This window comes from Hordeum vulgare, chromosome 2H, assembly GCF_904849725.1.
Source record: "Hordeum vulgare subsp. vulgare chromosome 2H, MorexV3_pseudomolecules_assembly, whole genome shotgun sequence".
In the NCBI taxonomy this organism is placed as follows: Eukaryota; Viridiplantae; Streptophyta; class Magnoliopsida; order Poales; family Poaceae; genus Hordeum; species Hordeum vulgare.
In genome coordinates, this window is record NC_058519.1 from 586,991,941 (window position 1) to 587,014,448 (window position 22,508).

Sequence of the window (22,508 nt, forward strand, 5' to 3'; positions counted from 1 at the left end):
CACTGTTGGCTTTGAAGGTGTGTCACATGAGTTCAATTTCTCCAAGTTTGGTAGACAACCTCATGAAAGAGTTGCCTAGTAAGGATGAAATTATTGCCCTAGCTTCTATTGCCGTGCCTCCTACTGATCCTTTAGAGCAATACTTGCTTGAGCATGAAAATGATATGCACGTGGATGAAAGGAATGAGATATATAGAGTTATCTTTGAACAACATCCTATCCTTAAGAATAATTTTTGTGTTGAACTGCTTGGAGATCCACCCCCACCAAAGGGTGATCCTGTGTTCGAGCTCAAACAGTTGCCTGATACTCTTAAGTATGCTTATCTTGATGAAAAAGAGATATATCCTGTTATAATTAGTGCTAGCCTCTCAGAGCATGAAGAAAAGAAGTTACTAAAAACTCCGAGGAAGCACCGTGCTGCTATTGGATATACTCTTGATGATCTTAAGGGCATTAGTCGCACTCTATGCCAGCACAAGATCAAAACCTATCCTGGTTCCAAACGAGTTGTCGATCGTCAAGGGAGATTAAATCCTAAGATGAAAGAGGTAGCAAGAAAAGAAATACTAAAGCTCCTGGAAGCAGGTATTATCTATCTTGTTGCTCATAGTGATTGGGTGAGTCCGGTGCATTGCGTCCCTAAGAAGGGAGGTATTACCGTTGTCCCTAATGATAAGGATGAATTGATCCCATAGAGGATTATTACTTAGTATAGGATGGTGATCGATTTTAGGAAATTGAATAAAGCCACTAAGAAAGATCATTACCCTTTGCCTTTTATCGACCAAATGCTAGAAAGACTGTCTAAACACACACACTTCTGCTTTCTAGATGGTTATTCTGGTTTCTCCCAAATACCAGTTGCACAATCTGATCAGGAGAAAACCACTTTCACCTGCCCTTTCGGTACCTTTGCTTACAGACGTATGCCTTTTGGCTTATGTAATGCACCTACTACCTTTCAAAGATGTATGATGGCTATATACTCTGACTTTTCTGAAAAGATTGTTGAGGTTTTCATGGATGACTTCTCCATTTATGGGTCTTCCTTCGATGATTGCTGAGGCAACCTTGATCGAGTCTTGCAGAGATGTAAAGATACCAACATTGTCTTGAATTGGGAGAAGTGCCACTTTATGGTTAATGAAGGCATCGTCCTGGGACATAAAATTTCTGAAATAGGTATTGAAGTCGATAAGGCTAAAGTTGATGCGATCGAGAAAATGCCATGCCCCACAGATATCAAAGGTATAAGAAGTTTCCTTGGTCATGCTGGTTTCTATAGAATGTTCATTAAGGACATTTCTAAGATTTCTAGGCCTCTTACCAATCTCTTGCAGAAGGATATTCCTTTTGTTTTTGACGATGATTGTGAGGAAGCCTTCAAAATACTTAAAAAGGCCTTGATAAATGCGCCTATTGTTCAACCACCTGATTGGAACTTACCTTTTGAAATCATGTGTGATGCTAGTGATTATGCTGTTGACACTGTCCTAGGACAAAGAGTTGATAAGAAGTTGAATGTTATTCACTATGCTAGTAAAACTCTAGACAGTACCCAAAGAAACTATGCTACTACTGAAAAGGAATTTTTAGCAGTCGTGTTTGCATGTGAAAAGTTCAGATCTTACATTGTAGATTCCAAAGTCACTATTCACACTGATCATGCTGCTATTAAGTACCTCATGGAAAAGAAAGATGCTAAGCCTAGACTTATCAGATGGGTTCTCTTGCTACAAGAATTTGATTTGCATGTTGTCGACAAGAAGGGTGCTGAGAACCCCGTAGCAGATAACTTGTCTAGGTTGGAGAATGTTCTTGATGACCCACAACCTATTGATGATAGCTTTCCTGATGAGCAACTGAATGTCATCAATACTTCACGTAGTACACCGTGGTATAGCTAATTGACATGGATATGTGCCATTAGATGGTGTATGGGTGGTGCACATGTGCGAGGGGGCTTCTGGAAAGGAGGGGGTCAAGGTAGGTTCTTTAAAGGTAAAATGAGAGGTGATGATTGTTGGGGAACGTCGCATGGGAAACAAAAATTTTCCTACGCGCACGAAGTCCTATCATGGTGATGTCCATCTACGAGAGGGGATTTCCGATCTACGTACCCTTGTAGATCGCACAGCAGAAGCGTTAGTGAACGCGGTTGATGTAGTGGAACATCCTCACGTCCCTCGATCCGCCCCGCGAACCGTCCCGCGATCCGTCCCACGATCTAGTGCCGAACGGACGGCACCTTCGCGTTCAGCACACGTACAGCTCGACAATGATCTCGGTCTTCTTGATCCAGCAAGAGAGACAGAGAGGTAGATGAGTTCTCCGGCAGCGTGACGGTGCTCCGGAGGTTGGTGGTGATCTAATCTCAGCAGGGCTCCGCCCGAGCTCCACAGAAACGCGATCTAGAGGTAAAACCGTGGAGGTATGTGGTCGGGCTGCCGTGGCAAAAGTTGTCTCAAATCAGCCCTAAAACCCCACTATATATAGGAGGGAGGGAGGGGAGGAGGCAGCCTCAAAACCTAAAGGTTTGGCCGAAATTGGAGGTGGAGGAGTCCTACTCCAATCCTACTTGGAGTAGGATTCCACCTTCCCACTTGGAAACTCTTTCCACCTTGTGTTTTTTCCTTCTCAAACCTTATGGGCCTTAGTGGGAACTTATTCCAGCCCACTAGGGGCTGGTTTATCTCTTCCCATAGCCCATGAGACCCCTTGGGGCGTGACACCCCTCCCGATGGTCCCCGGCACCCCTCCCGGCACTCCCAGTACATTACCGATGAGCCCGAAACTTTTTCGGTAATGCACGGAAACCTTCCGGTAACCAAATGAGGTCATCCTATATATCAATCTTCGTTTCCAGACCATTCCGGAAACCCTCCTGACGTCTGTGATCTCATCCGGGACTCCGAACAACATTCGGTGACCAACCATATAACTCAAATACGCATAAAACAACGTCGAACCTTAAGTGTGCAGACCCTGCGGGTTCGAGAACTATGTAGACATGACCCGAGTGACTCCTCGGCCAATATCCAATAGCGGGACCTGGATGCCCGTATTGGATCCTACATATTCTACGAAGATCTTATCGTTTGAACCCCAGTGCCAAGGATTCATATAATCCCGTATGTCATTCCCTTTGTCCTTCAGTATGTTACTTGCCTGAGATTCGATCGTCAGTATCCGCATACCTATTTCAACCTCGTTTACCGGCAAGTCTCTTTACTCGTTCCGTAATACAAGATACCGCAACTTACACTAAGTCACATTGCTTGCAAGGCTTGTGTGTGATGTTGTATCACCGAGTGGGCCCCGAGATACCTCTCCGTCATACGGAGTGACAAATCCCAGTCTTGATCCATACTAACTCAACGAACACCTTAGAAGATACTTGTAGAGCATATTTATAGTCACCCAGTTACGTTGCGACGTTTGATACACACAAAGCATTCCTCCGGTGTCAGTGAGTTATATGATCTCATGGTCATAGGAACAAATACTTGACACGCAGAAAACAGTAGCAACAAAATGACACGATCAACATGCTACGTCTATTAGTTTTGGGTCTAGTCCATCACATGATTCTCCTAATGATGTGATCCCGTTATCAAGTAAAAACACTTGCTTATGGCCAGGAAACCTTGACCATCTTTGATCAACGAGCTAGTCAACTAGAGGCTTACTAGGGACAGTGTTTTGTCTATGTATCCACACAAGTATTGTGTTTCCAATCAATACAATTATAGCATGGATAATAAACGATTATCATGAACTAAGAAATATAATAATAACTAATTTATTATTGCCTCTAGGGCATATTTCCAACAACGATGTGCTGGGAAGGTAGAAGGGATGCCAACAACGGGGTCAACATGGTGATGAAGCACTATGGCGATAGAGCGAGGAGCGTGGCATCCCGAGGAGGGAACGACTAAGGGAGAAAGCCTACGATGACCCTACGACACTACAAGGATGTGCATGACGCAGTGGCATGCACACAAGCGACCTTATTCTTGTGGTCCACGACATATATTGGAGGTAGTTTTGGTGTCTTGCTCGAGGCGGCAAGGCAACAACGACATCCCAAAGTCAAAATAATGTCCTGACATCATATCCTTGTCCCGAAGATGCGCATTGCTCCGAGGAAGACATGTCAAAGTGTGCTCCCAGCAAATCCATCGATGTTTGGCCAACGTTGGTCTCTCGCGAATAATTTTGGTTCCAATCGACTCTTGTGGTCATTGGTGTTTTTGCAGATCTGGCGTATTTGATATATGTTTTTCTTTGTATCTGTAGGTCCCTGGGGCCTTAGCACGACGACTTCTCGACTGTCAATTATAACAAGGGATGTCTAACTTCGATGAAAAGGGTGATGACGATGACATGACTTTGTTTCGTTCTAGTGCTTATAATCACCGCTAGTCCGTCCATGAACCTAGTTGTAAATTTTACTCGTGAGAATCCTTTTATTGCAGAACACCATATTTATTATAAAGTTCACTCGAGTACAAAGTACCCAAACATACTAAAATTTACATTGAGGTCTATGGACCATCTAACGACCACTATCTCCACCGGAATGAGCGGCTTACACGTTGTTGTCATCGCTTTCATACCAAAGCCGCATGAAACTTCTCGACGGTAGTCAGGAAGACTTTACACACATGTCCCTAAGAACCAACACCCTGGAGTTGTATTTGCCATAGTGGAACCCTTGAATTAAAGTGAAGCACCTCGCACTAGATCTCACCGTCCCACACACACGACGAAAAACCCTAACCTCGTTGCTGCAAGAAGACAACAAGAATCTACGCTGAATGTCCGTCGATTCTATCTTGATGAATAAATTAAAGGAGGATCAAAACCCTGAAGACTAACTCAAAGATGAAGCATCACCATTCGCTCGAGAGCCGCCCTACGAGGACTAAAAAAACTCTATCATAAACTATTAACAATAGCCGAGGTACCGGGATTTCCCTCCTCGTCACGAGGCGCCGAAGTGGCAGGCAGATGGAAGAAGAATTCACGGGTTGGCTCGCTTGTGGAGCTTGGAGGGGAGGAGAACTTTGCCCTAGACGCCTTATCGTACGGGAAAGGAAAATAATATGTCACTTCCAAAAATCTTTGTACCGTTATTACTCATCATCAATAAAGCAGTGATTTTTTTCCCACGAAAATAAAATAAATAAATAAATTTTGATTCATATAAAATTCTTTTTACGTGTTTTTTAAAGGGGATGTTTATTTTGAATTCTAATATTGGCCGTGATATACATTACCCTCCTTTTGTTTTTCCGTCGGCAGCGAACTGCCCGCACGTGATATCATCAATTGAGCTGGTCCAACCCGCATTCCCCATCATAGAACCGGGGGCAAGAAAAGGGGAAAAAACGAGAAAGGACTCTCCAGTCTCCAACCCATCCCAATTCCCTTCCCCCGTGGAAAATAGACTTCTTCCCCTCTCTCGATCTCGCAGGCTTCCCCCGATGTCCAGAAGCCGCGATGAAGCGCTCCTTACCTCGGCGCCGCTGCTCGGCGGCGGCACCGGCGCCGGCGGAGGCGGGGGGCAGCGCCGGGGCAACGCGCTCCGCCGGCCGTCGCTGCGCGGCGCCGCGCGCCTGCTGCGCCGCAGCGGGCGCCGGGCGATGCGGGAGCCGTCGATGCTCGTGCGGGAGGCGGCGGCCGAGCACCTCGAGGAGCGGCAGGCGGACTGGGCCTACTCCCGCCCCGTCGTGGCGCTCGATCTCCTCTGGAACATCTCGTTCATCACCGTCGCCGCCGTCGTGCTCGTGCTCAGCCGCAACGAAAATTCCCCCATGCCGCTCCGGACCTGGGTCGCAGGGTACGCCCTGCAGTGCATCGTCCACATGGTCTGCGTCGCCGTCGAGTACCGGATGCGCCGAAGCCAGCGCGGCGGGGGCCCGGTACCCGCCGACGAGGAGAGGGGAAGCGACGTCTCGTCTTCCTCTAGCGACGAGGATGCCAGCGAGAACCAACTTCGTGGTCGCGACACCGATTACGTCAGGTAATTCGAGGGATTTGACAACTGGTAGTGGACATTTCTAAGCTGTTAGGCGCAACCCTGGTTGTTTCAAGCTACCTAGAAAGTTCAGCAAAACTGGTTTATGACAGTTCAATTCCTAAATGAAATTTTGTCAAGTAGCCCCTAGCCACGGTAGTGATAACTTTTGATTGTTATAGTGCCTATGCGCCATTCTACAAGGACAGATAGACCATTGCATAAGTTTCTCTTCCTTGTTTTGTAACACGTTTTGTGCATCTCCCTGTTTTTTCAGTTGTACTAGTTATTATTAGTGTTGCACCGGTTGGTGAATTCATGGTGTGCCTACATAATTCATGGTGTGCCTACATAGTTATTCATTATGTGATTCCATGTAAGAGTGTTCATGTGTCAGCAGTCCATTATATCTTGTTCAGTTGTGCCTGATTATATCATTGTGGTTTACTCTGGCAGTTTGGCAAAGCATCTGGAGTCTGCGAATACAATGTTCTCCTTCATATGGTGGATAATTGGATTTTACTGGATATCTGCCGGGGGTGAAGAGGTTATCCGTGATGCACCTCAACTATACTGGTACATCTATGTTTGAAGTAATATCCCACTTTTCAACGGTCCTTATTTCTTCTGTTCGGTATCATAAACATGTTTTATATGTCTTGCTTTGCAGGCTTTGCATAGTCTTTCTGGCGTTTGACGTGTTCTTTGTTGTTTTCTGTGTTGCTCTGGCTTGCATTATTGGTATTGCCGTTTGTTGCTGCCTCCCTTGCATTATAGCAATTCTGTATGCTGTCTCTGATCAGGTATGGCTTTCAAGTATGTGAAATACGGCGATACAATCTATAGATGGTTGATACATATATATAGTCTAGAACAACAGGATCCAGTTCTGTGCCATACTGTTGATTCTCCTACAGATTTTTAAACCGTGAGCAGTTAACACTCATATGCCAGTCTTGCAATTAGTTAACCTTTCTTTGCCATACTATCAAAATCAGGAAGGAGCATCTGAAGATGACATTCGGCAAATTCCGAAATACAAATTCCGTAGGGTGGATGAACCTGAAAAGGATTCCGCTGATGCCACTGAGTCTTCTGGTGGAATAATGACAGAGTGTGGCACCAACCAACCTATAGAGAAAGCACTTGCAGCTGAAGATGCAGTAAGTTTTCATGCCTCATCTTTTGGTCATGCATGTCTTGGCCCTAACAATGCATGAGTTGCTGCAACTCTGAACCTCTTCAATTATACTTTGTAGTTTGTACCAGCTCACGTAGTATTGTTGGTTCATCATTCATCATGACTGAATCATGTCCAATCAATGGGATGCAATAAAACCATGATTCTGTTTTAGTCGGCTCATACTAATGAAACACTTGGCTTTGGTGGGCTTAGTTATTGGTTTAGGAAAATACGTTCATGCATGAGTTAAGTTTAGTCTTAATCGGTAAGAATTATGAGCATCCTACCATTTGCTTGCTGTATGGCTCATGATAGGGAACTCTGCATTCATGCTTCTGTAAAACCTGTGCACTTCAGGATATAACATTGTTTTCCGCACTATTCTGTTGTTTCGCTTCCTGGTTTATCTTCCAACTCTTGACCGGAATATTTTATTGCAGCCAATGCTGCCAACCTATATAAAAGCCAGTGGACGCATAAGATTTTTATAAAGTCAATGCATCATGCTTTATCGTTTACACAAGTGATGCTTTATGATGTTACTCCAATAATTCATCCATTCATTTCACCTTGTCAATGCAGGAGTGCTGCATTTGCATTTCAGCATACGACGATGGTGCAGAGCTGCGTGAACTCCCTTGTGGCCACCATTTCCACTGCGCCTGCATCGACAAGTGGCTGCACATCAACGCGACATGCCCCCTGTGCAAGTTCAGCATCCGGAAGGGCGGGAGCAGCAGCGGAAGCGAGGAAGTATAAACGTATCCCACTTGAGAATGCCATCGGTTCCGACTTCACGCCTGAGTCCCCGCTAATGTGGTGTAAATTTTTGTATCCCAAATGCGCTGATAGTGTGTCAATCCTGTCATGTCTTAAAAGGTGACTAAAGTGTTGTCCATATTACAGAATTAGTTCTGGGGTGTATCTCTACAGTTCGGACTATATGCTTAGTTACTCAGTGGGCTGTATAATTATATTTGAGCGATTCATACTATTCCCCAAACCTATTTGCGTTGAATCGGGCTTGCGAAACTCCTGCTTGATCTTTTACGGCGAGTGAACAGCTGATGAAAGAAGCTAGGGATAGTTCTGGACTGTAGAATGGTTTGCTCAATGATGCATCTCGTGTGGTAACTTGTTTGCGGTTCTCCTCCAGCGTTGCTGTTCTTGACTGATATACTCTTTATCATTTTGCAAAGCATTTTACTGAGCTGGTTGCCATGGAAGGCAGAGCTGTTAGTAGTCCATTTCCGGTTCAGTAAACCATCACATCGGGAAAAGGAGACGGTTCGATTGGTCGAGTGTTCAATAAAAAGGAGAAATATTCGAAATGTAGCCGTTCTGGAGTCTCGCGTCATGGGAGGACCACGGCTGTCCGCTGGTCTGAGATCCAGCAGCATTGAGTATACCCAAAACCGCCAGGTGATTCAGAATTTCAAATCACCTCCCCGCATCTTCTTCTTGTTCCAAATCACCTACCTTGTGGACAAACACTGCACACCGGGCGCGATTCAGGGGGCCGAAACCTCACAACGGCAGGGGAGCTAGTGCTACACAGGTTCCCCTAAGGTTCTGCAGTTCCATCGACGGCCAGATATGGGTCCCATCGGTGATTCGGACTGACCAAGTTCCGCCATCCACTTGTCTCCTCCTTTTAGACATCACAAGGACGGATGGTGGGTCGACGAGTGGATTTCAGTTGGAGTTGGTGTTGTCTTCAGAGGTTACCGAGGTCGGTCGGGACACGGCGATCAGTTGGAGTTGATGTTGTCTTCGAAGATGACCGGCGTCGGTCTGGCCCTCGCAGTATGCTTGTTGTTAGTAACAAGTTGTAGTCGTCATGCAATTAAAATTCTGTCTTCTATAAGAGCATCTTTAACAGAAGCCCTATCCTATATCCAGTTTTTGGTGTTATAGGGCATCTATTTTAGCGTTTTAGGGCACCATTTTTTTTTCTACTTTTTCAGATGTCCTATTTTAGGACACACATTCTCCAACATATGCCCTATTTTAGACACATCCGATCAACATTCAAACATTTTTTCGAACTCAATTTCAAACTTACGAAATACAAATCATCATTCGAACTCGATTTCATAAACCTAAACTCGATTCTACATAACGTAAGCTCGATTTGAACTCGAGTTCACAACGTACGCCAATCAAACTCATCCGACGAATCGGATGATCCGTTCGATGTCCACTCGAAGGAGGAGGAGCTCAACTTGATTACCGTCTTCACCGTTGATGGTCCAGCCTCGCCGAGCTTCTTCTTCTTCATCATCTCGCGCTTCCAGAAGAACTCGCGCTCGTACTGCACGTACTCGGGATGCTCCCGAGCAAATCGAGCCATTGCCTCGTCGTCGGTCTCAATCACCCACGCCGACTCCTCCTTCTTCTTCACGAACCGGGTCTTCACCTAGTTCTTCATCGGGGGACCGACGAAGATCGTCCTGCAGGGAGGTGATGTCCGGGAAGTTGAGCTCCTCCCGGGGAACGCCGAGCTGCCACTCGGCGACGTCGTACGCCCGAGCGCCCAAATCGGCGGTGTCGAAGGTGCCGATGTAGTAGCGCACGCTCTCGTGCTGCAGCTCCGCGCTCCACCGGCTCCACGGCCTCACACGCACACCCTTGTAGCCGGGGCTCGCCTTCGTCTTCTTTGGCGGCGCCATGGCAGAGGCGACAGTTAGGGTTTGTGTGCGAGGGTAGGGAGCGGCTGCAGATGGGGGCGGAGCACACGAGCAGTCTAGGGAGCACGAGAGCGGCGGCGGCAAACCCGATTTGGGGGCAGGGGAGCTCGGGAGCGGCAGCGGCGGTGGACGGGATTTGGGGACGGCGGCGGATGCGATTTGGCGAATAGCGACAGGGACGCGATTGAGGGGCGGCGGCACATCGGAGGATGGCCGGATGTGAGCGGCGGCGGCGGATATGGCCGGTCGGGGCGGTGGAGAGCGGGAGGAGGAAAAGCGGTTGGGCGCGCACGCGTGGAAATGAAAAGGATAGGACACGTCTCCGCGCGGTCCTCTCTATCCCCAAATAAAAGGCAACGAAGGGCAAAATTTAGGGCTGCCCCATTTTAGGGACCGCTTAGGGGCATCTGTTGGAGCTGTGTTTTTGTCCATCGATGCCCTAAAAAGCGACACAAAAACTAAAATAAAGCATCTGTTAGAGATGCTCTAAAAATATGATACACATTCGACGTAGTACACTTGGTGCTGCCGCAAGAAATATTCAAAATGAGAAAGACGGCCGTACCCGATACGCTGGTCGCTTGTGCTACCCACTAGTCTTCCGTCTCTTGAGTGCTGTCTTCACCGCCGATGCCGAGGACCGAACAAGGCGGCTGCCATCGTCGTTACCGTTTGACGGTTTCCGCTCACGCGATTGCGTGCGCCGTGCGGCCTCGTCTCGTGCGTTTGTTCCCCACGCCGGAGTGACCAAACCCCTCTCCCCATTCTTCCGTTATTTTTCTCCCACAGCTGCTTTCTCTGTGCACTCCGCACTCCCACTCGCACCGCGCAGCTTTCCGCCCCGCTCCCTCCCCGAAACCCTCGAGAGGTTCTGCGCGCGGCGGCGGCGGCGGCAGCCATGGACTCCGCGGCGTCGCTCCTGGAGGCGTACCGCCGCGACCGGCGCCGACTCCTGGGCTTCCTCCTCTCCTCCGCCGGCGGCCGCGCCGTGGACCTCTCCCGCGTCGATCTCGACGCCGTCAGCGCAGACTACGCCCTCGACTGCGTCGCCTCCGGTAAGGCGGCCTCTCCCCTGCCCCTCCCTCCGAATCCGGGCCCGTGCGGATGGAGCGTTTATTTATGGATTGAATTGAGCTGATGGTCGGTCGCGTGCGTGTTTGACTGAAACCAGGCGCGCCGTTCGACGCTTCGGAGGCCACCAGGAGGTACTTTGACGACAGGAGGTACCCGATCATGGTACGTCTGAGCTGGCCGCTCGAAATTTCGCATCCATTTCAGCTCCCAAGTTTGATCTGCACCTTGTTTCGTTGGATAATTGCTCCTGGTCAATAAATGAGTAGCGATCCTTATTTCCTTAATTCCTTATGTTTACCCACCTAGTTAATTGCAGTAAGAATGCATTCAAAATGCGTGCAGTAATAGCAACAGGAGCATCACACAGCATAGTTTGACTCTTCTAAGCCTACGCTGAAGTCTAATGGAAGCATCTTTGGTTTGTAGTAAAACATTAAGAACAGGGCTATATGTTGCAAATATTTGTATGCAGCTAGACATGAATCCATCCTCAACTCTAAGCAGTATGTTAATGTAGTTACATAATTTGAGATGACTAGCCTTTGATGTGAAGAACAGAGTTTTACCAGATTTAAGCAGCCCTCCATGATTTTCGAGGTTTATATGAGTGCTGCACTTCTGCACAATACTTTATATGAAAATAATAGTTACTCGTCTTGCCCTATCATGTTTGCTGTTTTGTCCGAAGTGATAAACATAAATCTATTACACCTTGGTCTGCAATTCACAAATAAAATGCTCAAAGTTAAATAGCAGTTTAATGATCCATGAACTACTGCTTACAATATCTCTGCAATTGTTAAGATTTTTTCATTCGACAGACGAGCTCGCCATCAGGGAACTCATATTTTCTTCTTTCAAGGCCAGAAGGCTCTGGTTCTCCTCCAAAGAAAGTAGCACCGGACATTGGACCCGAACCAACTGCAGAAGAGAACTCAAGTAGAGGAAGGAAGCATAGCAATTCTTTTAGAGTAGCGGTTGACATTCAGGGAGCATCCTATGGTCTGAAGGATCTTAGTTTGGCAGATACGTCTCCCCACCAAGCCAAAGAAATGGATATTCTTTCTCTAGGTTTACCTAGATTAAACACAGGTAGACAGTTGTCCATGCTTCTTTTGTGCTGTGCTCCCCTCTTACGAAAGGCATGTAGGGATTTCCCAATTTGTATTCTTGAACTAATTATGTACTCTTTATTCGACCTTTTAAGAATTGTCTGATGATGATCTAAGAGAAACAGCTTATGAGGTCCTTCTTGCTTCTCTATTTGTCAGGTAGTTCACACATAAACTCATATCTATGTGCATATTCATATTTACGCTATTGACTCATTGTTGGATCTCTTCCTTAATGATATGTAACCAACAGTGGAAAAATGTACTTCGCTGAAGAGAAGAGAGAAAAGAAGCCTAAATTCCTGAAGGGTTTGAGGTCGAAGACTGAAGGATCTAATTCAGTACCTCAGATGGAAAATTATTATACCCACCATCTTGATTTGATCCGAGCACAAATGGAGGCAAGGTCCTTCACCAATTTCTGTACTGTCCCGTCTTTTTGTTAGTTTAACTAAAATAACTTCTGTGATTTACTTTTGAAATACCTGGCAATGATAGCAAGGTTCACATGATGCCAAACTCATACGCTGTCCCTTCATTCCATGTTTTATTGTTACTGAGAACTGGAAGTGTGCATACTGCATAATGATCTGAGGAAGATTAGACTATCGAAAGACTCTATTTGTATTTGTTTTCCCTTTTATCTGCCCATTAAAATACCGTTTTGTTCTTGTTTTTTGGACTCTAAATTTTCCTGTTGTGATCCGAGGACAGAAGGTTCTAGCTAAGAGAAGTTCATTCTTTTTGGTTCTTGCCTTCTTGGCGATTTTGAACTTATTTTTTATTCTCTTTCCCTGATTATGATACAAGGGGATAGTGTGGATAGAACTCACTATATGAACACATTTTTTCAGATATCAGAATCTATGGATACATTGGCTAAGAGAGCGTTAAGACGTATTGGTTCGAAGATGGTGCAGGGACAACTTGATGTGCCTTCCATATCACTACAACTCTTAAGCTCTGTTGGAAAATTTGATTTCCCAACAGAAAGATTGCGTGTACAATGGCAGAGAAGACAGGCAAGAATCTTAAGTTGTTCCTCTCTACAGCATGGATGCTTGTTCAAACTATTATTCACAATTCTGCTCTCCAGGCAAATGTTCTAGAAGAATTACTTCTGTTCTCAGCATCTTGTGAGTGCAGTATGAGTGAAACATTGCGGATAGTTCTCTCCAAGCTAAAAAATACAGAGGCAAGCACCATTATCCATATCTTACATCATTTTGTATCGATTAAAGCCACACCAATAGTTTAATCTTTTTCTTCAAGTTGGCCTCAGTCTCGATATTGAGTTTTGTCTATATTTGCATCATAAACTATTCCAGGACTGGGTTGTGAGTGTTCCTGATGGGCGTATTGAGGTCTTAACTATCATTGAAAGATACAACACAAGACTATGTGTAGCTCCAAAGAAGTTTGGCCTTAAAGGCGAAACCTACCATTGGACTCAGAGCTATCATTTTAATTCTAGGCTATATGAGAAACTTCTCTCCAGTGTCTTCGATATTCTTGAAGATGGGCAACTTGTAGAGGTTTGTTTTTCTTTTTGATATGCTTAGAAAACACACACTTCATTGCATATGTAGCTGAATTGTTCTTGAACGACAATGTGGCATTAAGTCAAAGGTTGCATCTTGAGTTCCTGACAGTGTTATTCTGTTTGCTACCAGGAGGCTGATGAAATACTTGAAACAATGAAACTGACCTGGCCTATATTGGGCATTACCCAGAAGTTGCATGACGCCCTGTATGCTTGGGTCCTTTTCCAGAAGGTCTGTCTACTACACTATTTGTTGCCCTTTTTTTATCGGAATAATACTACCTTACAACCCTGAATTCTGGCAGAAGTTCATTTTTCAACCCTAAATTCTTAAGGCCGGTTGGTTCACCCCCTGGTAGTTTCACAAGTGGTTTCACCCTCTGGTAGTTTATTGAAACCATGTTATTTTCACCCTCTGGTAGTTTCACAAGTGGTTTTGGGTGACGTGGATGACATGAGTTCACACATCGTTGCTATGTCACCAAGTTCCATGTATTCATCTGTTCCTACCAATTTTTTTTCCACCCTAGCATTTATTGTGATTTTTTTAATCAAAATGGTTGGGCTTGTTTTAGATCGTGTCTCATCGTAGTATTTGTTTTTTCATGGGATTGAGGTGGTAGACACATGGCATCCATATCAGTTAAAACCACCCGCAGAATCATCTGAGCAGGGCCGTACCTTTCAAATCCAGGGCCCAGTGCGAAATCAAATTTAGGACCTATAATATGTAAAAATGTCAATTAAAATATTTTGTATTTACTATTGTGATGCTACAGTTTTTTTTTCCTTCAAATAATTCACATTTTATCATCACAAAAAAGAATTTACATGTTGCCAAAAAGAAAATAATAATGACATATCAGAAAGAACAAAAAATATACTTGTCTGCAAGAAACTAATTGAAGGGGAGAAAAGTTGGAGACCATGAGTGGCAATGCATGGGGTTAGATCGCTCTAGCAGCATGCAGTGAAAATGAGAAACGCAAATACCCAGAGAGAGACGTGAGGTTGGCCTGGAGGGTTTCCGATGTTCAGGGCGAGTCCTTCTCATTTAGCGCTTAAAAGTAAAAGGCCCATTAATTAGTAGCTAATCAGTTGACCAGTGGTAGTACTAATGTTACCCAGAGAGAGACGTGAGGTTGGCCTGGAGGGTTTCCGATGTTCAGGGTGAGTCCTTTTCATTTAGCGCTTAAAAGTTAAAGGCCCATTAATTAGTAGCTAATCAGTTGACCAGTGGTAGTACTAATGTCTATCCCCCCCCCCCCTCTGAAATTTAGAGGCCCTGTGCAACCGCTCTGGTTGCACATGACAAGATACGGGCCTGCATCTGAGGGTGAAAAGTATGTTCCAGTAAGTTGGGTTTGCAACTCAAACGGTTTGAGTCCAAGGCTGAAAAATGAATTTTAGCCAGAGTTCAGGGTTGAATAATAGGCATTTCTTTTATAGTAGCGAGTTGATCGTCCGTTACTGCGGCATTATAATCATGCATACTGTTAGATTTGGAGTTACAGAAGATCCATTTGTCACAAACAGATAGAAGGAATAAATAGTATATTTTTATTGGTGTATTGAAATCACTACCAGAAAAATGGCAGGCATGTTAACAGTGAACTCACTTTTGCCATGGACAATATATTTGGCTGATAATATAGTACTACTATAAAACAACCGTGGACCTAAATCCTGGGTTAAGCCACATGATTAGGTTGGGTTAAGCCACATGATTGGGTCTGGTTCCTGTGGGAAAAAAACAACTCAACTTCAGGGGCAGTTAGAAAATTGCAAGGGTCTGGCAGATGGGCCAGCGCCACCAACTGTTATATTTATAGTAGTAGACATTTGGGATATTACCTTCTGTCATTTTTCGAAATGACTGTATTGTGAATGCATAAGTTCTCCATCAGGTTCTCTTCGTTTCCATTGCTGTAGAAGCACCTCATTGTATATTGTTTTGAAGGGCAGTAGGGATTTGCTGATCTGTTACTTACTAACATGTTGAACGGCATTGACATATATTGTCTGGTGAACTTAGCAACTTGGAATTGAGAAGCGTTTTCAGAGTTGTTTTGAACAAATAGTACAGTTCATTGTTCAACAGGTTGCCTTGTGAATGATAATAAAATAATTCGTTTTTACTCTGCTTAGTTCATTTCTTATATGGGAAGCTTCCTTCTTCCATTCTTCAAAAATGTTATTCTTGGCAAGAGCATTTTGTTAGTGCTAGGTACCATGCCAGTGATGCCATACTGATTTTTATGGTTATTTTCCTTCTGTTCAGTTTGCTCAAACTGGGGAAATTTTTCTACTGAGACAGACAGATCTTCAGATACAGAAACTTCAGTTGCATAATAATGTTAGAGAAGCAGAGCTGTATATAGATAGCTTTGTTTGTTCTGTGGAAGGATTTGGCAGCAACGGCGCTCTAAATTTGGTGGACAGTGCCCTTCTTAAAATAAACATGTGGTGCCACAGACAACTCAAGAATTATCACTTATACTTCAGTCAGGTTTGTTACCTCCCTTGTTTGGGTCCTTAAATGTTTCCTGAGGATATTTTTAATTCATCAGGCCATCAACTTATAGCTAGATGTGCTTTAATGTTCTACCAAACCTATTAACACAAGTTATATCATTTAGTTATTGTTCTATAATTCATGGAGGATGCATAGATACTTATAGTCTAGGTCATCTATTTTACTTCTTAGATGAACTCTTTGGTTCAGCCTGGTGCTGAAGTTAACCTGACTGTCTTGTGACCTATGATTTGACAAAATGTTTATATCAATGCCCATGTTAGAAATTTATCGTAGGCCAAGCAGATGATGGAAGTATAGTTTCTTGAATTATAACCATGGTCTGCCATTTTTTTATTACTGAATAAGCATAGGTTTTCTGTTTCTCTGCTGTAATTCTTCTTTAGGCTGTTTTCTGTGTCTTCGTGGGTTTTTGTTTAGTTAGGCTTTAGGATAATTTGTCTAGATTTCCGCTCTTTTCGCCCTTTGCCTGTACTTTGTGTCACCTTGACATTTTCTCTCCTAGAGACCTAGACACATGCGTGTTTGAGAAAAAAAAAAATTAAGTTCAAAACACTTACGACAGTTGCAGATGCAGGTTAGTTATCCATTATCATTGGTCACGTGAGTCATCGCCTTCACCTTAATCAGTTTCAACAATGATTTAGTCCGAGCTGCATTTGTTTTGTCTAGTGAAAAATGTGTTGACCCTTCGATTTATATTACCAGAAACCAATCCGCAAAACTAGCATAATGCCGCGACAAAGTTTGCCATAAGAGCTTCTTAATCTTGCCTTTCTGTTACAGGCTAACTGTTCAATCTTCGAGAGCATGCTGAACTTGGCGTTACTTTCGGCGGCGAATCTTACTGATGATGATGAGGAAGCCATGGTTAGATATTTTTTTATTTTTCCGATAGTACTTCTATATATGCACCCTCGTTAACCTGGAATGCAGCCTAGCTCAAGTGGGCAGGGGAGTGGGCCAGGACTGAGTCCTCTCCAACAGAATTGGCATACCTATTTTTCTTAATTAAATCGATACCTAGTTCCTCGAGTGTATATCCGATGCACCCTGCCCTTAGCCCCTTACGGCTTACGGTGCTTTACCCATTCTGGTTAAATAAAAATATTCTTGTGTTACTTTGACATAAGTAGAGACAATCTTTGAATATTAATGTAACATATTTAACTCCAAATTATCAAAGTCATATATACCCTGCAAGGTCTGACGTAGTCATGATATAATTGAGTAATTGACACTAAGCTCCATTCAGCAGGGAAATTCTCAGAAAAGAAGTGGTTACAACTTGCTCAAACTAGGAGATATTTGCCGGCGAGCTGTACATGAACGTTCCTCATAAAAAAATCTGCCTTAAAAAATGTTATGTGGCAGATCATACATTTTGCTTTGTATGTCTACTTCTAGACTTTAGTCATGACCTGCAGAATGTGAGAAGATAATAAACACAAAAAGTTTCACTTGGATCAGATTGTCACTTTTCATGTTTGTACCGTGGTTGCTAATGTAATCAATGTTGTAAGGATTAAGATAAGATATAGATCATTATTAGGGGTGCAGAGCGGCGCCTGATCCACCCTGCTCCGTAGTCAAAATAGAATAGGTTAGTTGTAATCTCCCTGCTGAGATTTAGTTCAGTTTGAACTAACATCCTGTTTTAGCGGGACTTTGCGGGGCGCCCAACTTGCGTCCCCAATCATCACCCCGAATGCCTGAATTGATCTTTCTCATAGTAATTCCATCAAATTCTTTTGGCAGTGTTAATAAAACATGGACAACTCCCTTTTGATCAGTTTGACCCCTCTTGTCATTTAAAGTCACTTGGAGTGTTTTGGCTCATCAGTTAGTTTGTCTTGTGTTAGATGCTAACCTTCTCTTGTTCCCCTTATTAGACCTTGTTTGAATGGCCTGGGATCCATCCCATCCAAACAAGGCATCATTACAAAATTTTGGTTCAATTAAGACGCTCAAATTTGCCTCATAAGTTGCTTTCAGGGTTCACAGTGCAATGCTTTGATATATTTGGATTTATTTCAGCTCATTGGGACCCCGCTTGGCAGTACGCCAGAATCTACCTTGATCCACATACTCGTTGTCAGATCCATTCAAGCTGCATATAAGCATGTGAGTTAAACCATCCTGTGTCCCATTATCAAATACATTTGGCAAGAAATAGAGCATGATTTGAATGTTTCATATTTCCATTATGCTTCATTAGGCCCTAATTTCAGCAGATGGCCAATCAAAAGCAGAATTTAAGCATCCATTGATATTGCTTGCAAGTGAGCTAAAGCTATTAGTGGAGAAAGAGTGCTCTGCGTTCAGCCCAGTACTTCATAAATATTATCCTGAAGCTGGAAAAGTAGCACTAACTGTCTTTCACCTACTTTATGGCCAACAACTGGTTAGTAAACTCCCTTGTCCGGCTCAGCTGTGATATTTTTATTGTGTCAACTGTAATGATGTTTGCTACTACCATTGGTGTGAAGGAGCTGTTCCTGGAAGGGACGGATCATTCAGAAAACTTGAAAGAGATACTGGGAGCATCTAACAGCTTTGAGCTCTGTATAGCTCAGAAGCTTTACTCAATGTACGGGGAAGCTGCTGGGTCTTCATCGTCCAACTTCCTAAAACCATACATGGTAAGGCATGAGGATGTGCTTTGTGCTCATGATACATAATATTTGAGAGTGTTCTTTATCCTGAAAAATACTTAGGAACACTTTATACATTTAGGCTTTTATTTAATAACATAATGAGTGTAAAATAATCTTCTCCCTCTACCCGTACAACAACAACAACAACAAAGCCTTTAGTCCCAAACAAGTTGGGGTAGGCTAGAGGTGAAACCCATAAGATCTCGTGACCAACTTATGGTTCTGGCACATGGATAGCAAGCTTCCACGCACCCCTGCCCATGGCTAGACAGGGATTTTCTCCCTCTACCCCTATGATGCGATTTTTGTAAACATGAAATATCTTGTATAATCTGTTCTGCTAATTTCATAGCTGATGGCACCAAAGTCATGTAGAACTATGGAAGCCAGTGGTTTGATGAGCTACTAAGTGTTAGAGTAGATATAATATAGCCATGTATCCTTTTGTATTTATCCCGTTATATAAGGGGTTTCCTGCATATAGTCCACCACCTGTACATGTATATATATCGGCCTATGGCCTCATGGGAATACAAGTTGCTTATTCCTAACATGGTATTAGAGCCTTAGGTTATTTTTTCGCACGCGCAACTCGTGCTGATCCAATCCCACGCCGCCGCTTAGATCGAGCTCCTCCCTCCCGCTCGGTTCATCCTGCCCTCTGCAGGTCCCGCTCGATCTCCAGCCTGCCCCCCTCGCTGCGTCGGCTTCTCCCCATCGTTCTTCCTCACCTCAGCCGCGCAGGTCGTGCCGCCTCGTCTCCCGTCGCTGGTCAGGGTGCGCCCCGTCGTTCTTCCTCCCCTCAGCCGCGCAGGTCACGCCGCCTCGTCTCCCGTCGCTGGTCAGGGCGCGCTGTCTAGGTCGCGCTGCGGATCTCTACAGGTCGCGCCGTCTTGGATCTCCGCGTTGCCTCACCTCTCTGCTCGATCCCGCGGCAGCCCTGCTCAGCTGATCCAGATTGGATGTGCCTCCAGCCGCCCCAGGGTCCCGATCCAACTGCTGGTTACCTCAATCTCGCCGGATCTTGCCTGATTGTGTTGGATCTCGTCGAATTTTGCTGGTTCCTCTAAAAAAAATTTGGTCTACACCAGCACGCAACGTTGCAGTCCCTTGCTTCCCATGACTGACGGCTGTGCTGGTAGTTCTTCTGCTGCCCCTGCGAGCTCTACATATGGTGATTGTCGCTCTACACCGACTCCTCTCGTGACTTTCATCGATGCATGTCGCTCTTCCCCGACACCTCTCGCGACTTTCACCGGTTGTCCTGGTGCTTATGACTCCATGGACTACTCTTCATCCACGCGTCTTCCCTTGGCGCTTGGTGGTTGTCTGCACACGACCTCGTCTTCTCCACCGGTCTTTGCCGACGATACTGGACATGCTACACCGTCATATTTAGCGGCTCCCGCAGGTGGTGGTGGTCGCTTCTCTCCTCGTGCCATTACGCCGCCTACTTCAGCTGTGTACTTCATCGAGGACGAGATTGCGCGACTTCGCGCCCTGCTGCTTGCCTCCGACTCTCCGTTGTCGGGTGTGACTACATCGACATCTTCAGTTGCGCCCCTGACTGAGCAGGAGATTGGACGATTTTGATGTCTGCTAGCTCCATCTTTTGTTTCTTCATCGGCAGGTTCTGTTGGTTCTGCTACAGACTCTCCTGGCATTGTGAGACCACCTTCTACACACGCAGGTACATCTCCGTGGGTTCTTGATACTGGAGCATCTTTTCATATGACTCATGATTCATCCACCATGTCATCTACTTGACCTCTTGATTCTCCTGTTCATGTTCTTACTGCTGATGGTACTTCTCTCCCGGTTACTGGCCGAGGCACTCTTAGCACTTCATCTTCTCATGTTCCCGATGTTGCTCATGTTCCTCGGCTTACCATGCAACTCCTTTCTGGTGGCCAGATTGTTGACTCTGGTTGTCGGGTCATTCTTGACTTTGACTCATGTTCAGTTCCGAACCGTCACACTGGTGCTCTTCTTGGTGCTGGCCCCCGGCGCCGTGACTCTCAGGGTCTTTGGGAGCTTGACTGGCTTCACCTTCCATCCGCTGCCACCGCAGCCAGTCTCTCCTCCTCTGTTGCCTTGTCTACTAGCTCTTTTCAACAGTGGCATCATCGTCTGGGTCATTTATGTGGCTCCCGTCTCTCATCCTTAGTTCGACGTGGTCTTCTTGGATCCGTCTCCGGTGGTGTGTCTTTAGACTGTTAGGGCTGCCGGCTTGGTAAACAGGTTCAGTTACCTTATCCTCATAGCGAGACTATGTCTCAGCGTCCTTTTGACGTTGTTCACTCGGATGTTTGGGGTCCAGCTCCCTTTTCCTCGAAGGGAGGCCATCGCTACTATATTATCTTTATAGATGATTTCTCTCGATACACGTGGATCTATTTTATGTCTTCTCGTAGTGAGGTATTATCTATCTATAAGCGTTTTGCTGCCATGGTTCACACTTAGTTCTCTACGCCTATTCGTGTGTTCCGTGCTGACTCTGCTGGAGAGTATATCTCCAAGATGTTGCGTGGATTTCTCGCTGAGCAGGGTACACTTGCTCAGTTCTTTTGTCCTGGTGCTCATGCTCACCTGATTCTGCACCTTCATCTCCGGTGACTTCTACGTCTTCACCCCCCGATTCTACCTTGGCGATCCCCCCTTGCATTGTTCCGTCTTCTCCTCAGTGTTACACTCGTCGTTCACGTCATGTGGATGCCTCTACGGATGTGTCGTCATCCTCATCTCAGCCTCCCTGTGCCTTGCGTTCTCGCCCTCGTTCGCCTGTTGATCGCCTTGGATTTCTCACCGTTGGTGCTGTTGTTCTTGAGCCGACTTCCTATCGTCAGGCTGTTGTTCATCCCGAATGGCAGTTTGCGATGGCAGAGGAGATTGCTGCTCTTGAACGCACTGGTACATGGGATCTTGTTTCCCTTCCTCCCGGTGTCCATCCCATCACTTGTAAGTGGGTCTACAAGGTTAAGACTCGCTCCGATGGTTCTCTTGAGCGTTATAAAGCTCGTCTTGTGGCTTGTGGCTTTCAGCAGGAGCATGGTCGTGATTATGGATTCTGCACCTTCATCTCCGGTGACTTCTACGTCTTCACCCCCTGATTCTACCTTGGCGATCCCCCCTTGCATTGTTTCGTCTTTTCCTCAGTGTTACACTCGTCGTTCACGTCATGTGGCCTCTGCGGATGTGTCGTCATCCTCATCTCAGCCTCCCTATGCCTTGCGTTCTCGCCCTCGTCCGCCTGTTGATCGCCTTGGATTTCCCACCGTTGGTGCTGTTGTTCTTGAGCCGACTTCCTATCGTCAGGCTGTTGTTCATCCTGAATGGCAGTTTGCGATGGCAGAGGAGATTGCTGCTCTTGAACGCACTGGTACATGGGATCTTGTTTCCCTTCCTCCCAGTGTCCATCCCATCACTTGTAAGTGGGTCTACAAGGTTAAGACTCGCTCCGATGGTTCTCTTGAGCGTTATAAAGCTCGTCTTGTGGCTCGTGGCTTTCAGCAGGAGCATGGTCGTGATTATGACGAGACTTTTGCTCCTGTGGCCCATATGACCATTATTAATGGTGAGCTGGCCGTGGCCTCTGTACGCCACTGGTCTGTATCTCAGCTTGATGTTAAGAATGCCTTTCTTAATGGTGAGCTGCGTGAGGAGGTGTACATGTGGCCACCACCTG

General features: G+C 45.4%; 2 protein-coding genes across 5 annotated transcripts in view; both read left to right on the forward strand.

Annotated features, from left to right (window-relative positions):
- The first annotated feature begins 5,389 nt into the window (after window positions 1–5,389).
- On the forward strand, window positions 5,390–8,229 carry LOC123427477 (E3 ubiquitin-protein ligase At1g12760-like). Its single transcript, XM_045111530.1, has 5 exons — window positions 5,390–6,034; window positions 6,485–6,604; window positions 6,699–6,831; window positions 7,027–7,191; window positions 7,794–8,229. The coding sequence occupies exons 1-5, from the start codon at window positions 5,496–5,498 to the stop codon at window positions 7,968–7,970; spliced, it is 1,134 nt and encodes a 377-aa protein (XP_044967465.1). The 5' UTR covers window positions 5,390–5,495; the 3' UTR covers window positions 7,971–8,229.
- A 2,327-nt stretch (window positions 8,230–10,556) lies between these two features.
- Window positions 10,557–22,508, forward strand: part of LOC123427478 (protein unc-13 homolog) — a 30,353-nt gene continuing 18,401 nt past the window's right edge. For all 4 annotated transcript variants that reach the window (XM_045111534.1, XM_045111531.1, XM_045111533.1 and 1 more), the window contains exons 1-14: window positions 10,557–10,956; window positions 11,073–11,137; window positions 11,797–12,067; window positions 12,183–12,246; window positions 12,341–12,488; window positions 12,942–13,109; window positions 13,184–13,282; window positions 13,416–13,622; window positions 13,761–13,862; window positions 15,912–16,139; window positions 16,953–17,036; window positions 18,204–18,290; window positions 18,385–18,570; window positions 18,656–18,808. In XM_045111534.1, coding sequence (XP_044967469.1) covers window positions 10,800–10,956; window positions 11,073–11,137; window positions 11,797–12,067; window positions 12,183–12,246; window positions 12,341–12,488; window positions 12,942–13,109; window positions 13,184–13,282; window positions 13,416–13,622; window positions 13,761–13,862; window positions 15,912–16,139; window positions 16,953–17,036; window positions 18,204–18,290; window positions 18,385–18,570; window positions 18,656–18,808 — 2,019 coding nt within the window. In that variant the 5' untranslated portion in view covers window positions 10,557–10,799. The remainder of the gene's footprint in view (window positions 10,957–11,072; window positions 11,138–11,796; window positions 12,068–12,182; window positions 12,247–12,340; window positions 12,489–12,941; window positions 13,110–13,183; window positions 13,283–13,415; window positions 13,623–13,760; window positions 13,863–15,911; window positions 16,140–16,952; window positions 17,037–18,203; window positions 18,291–18,384; window positions 18,571–18,655; window positions 18,809–22,508) is intronic.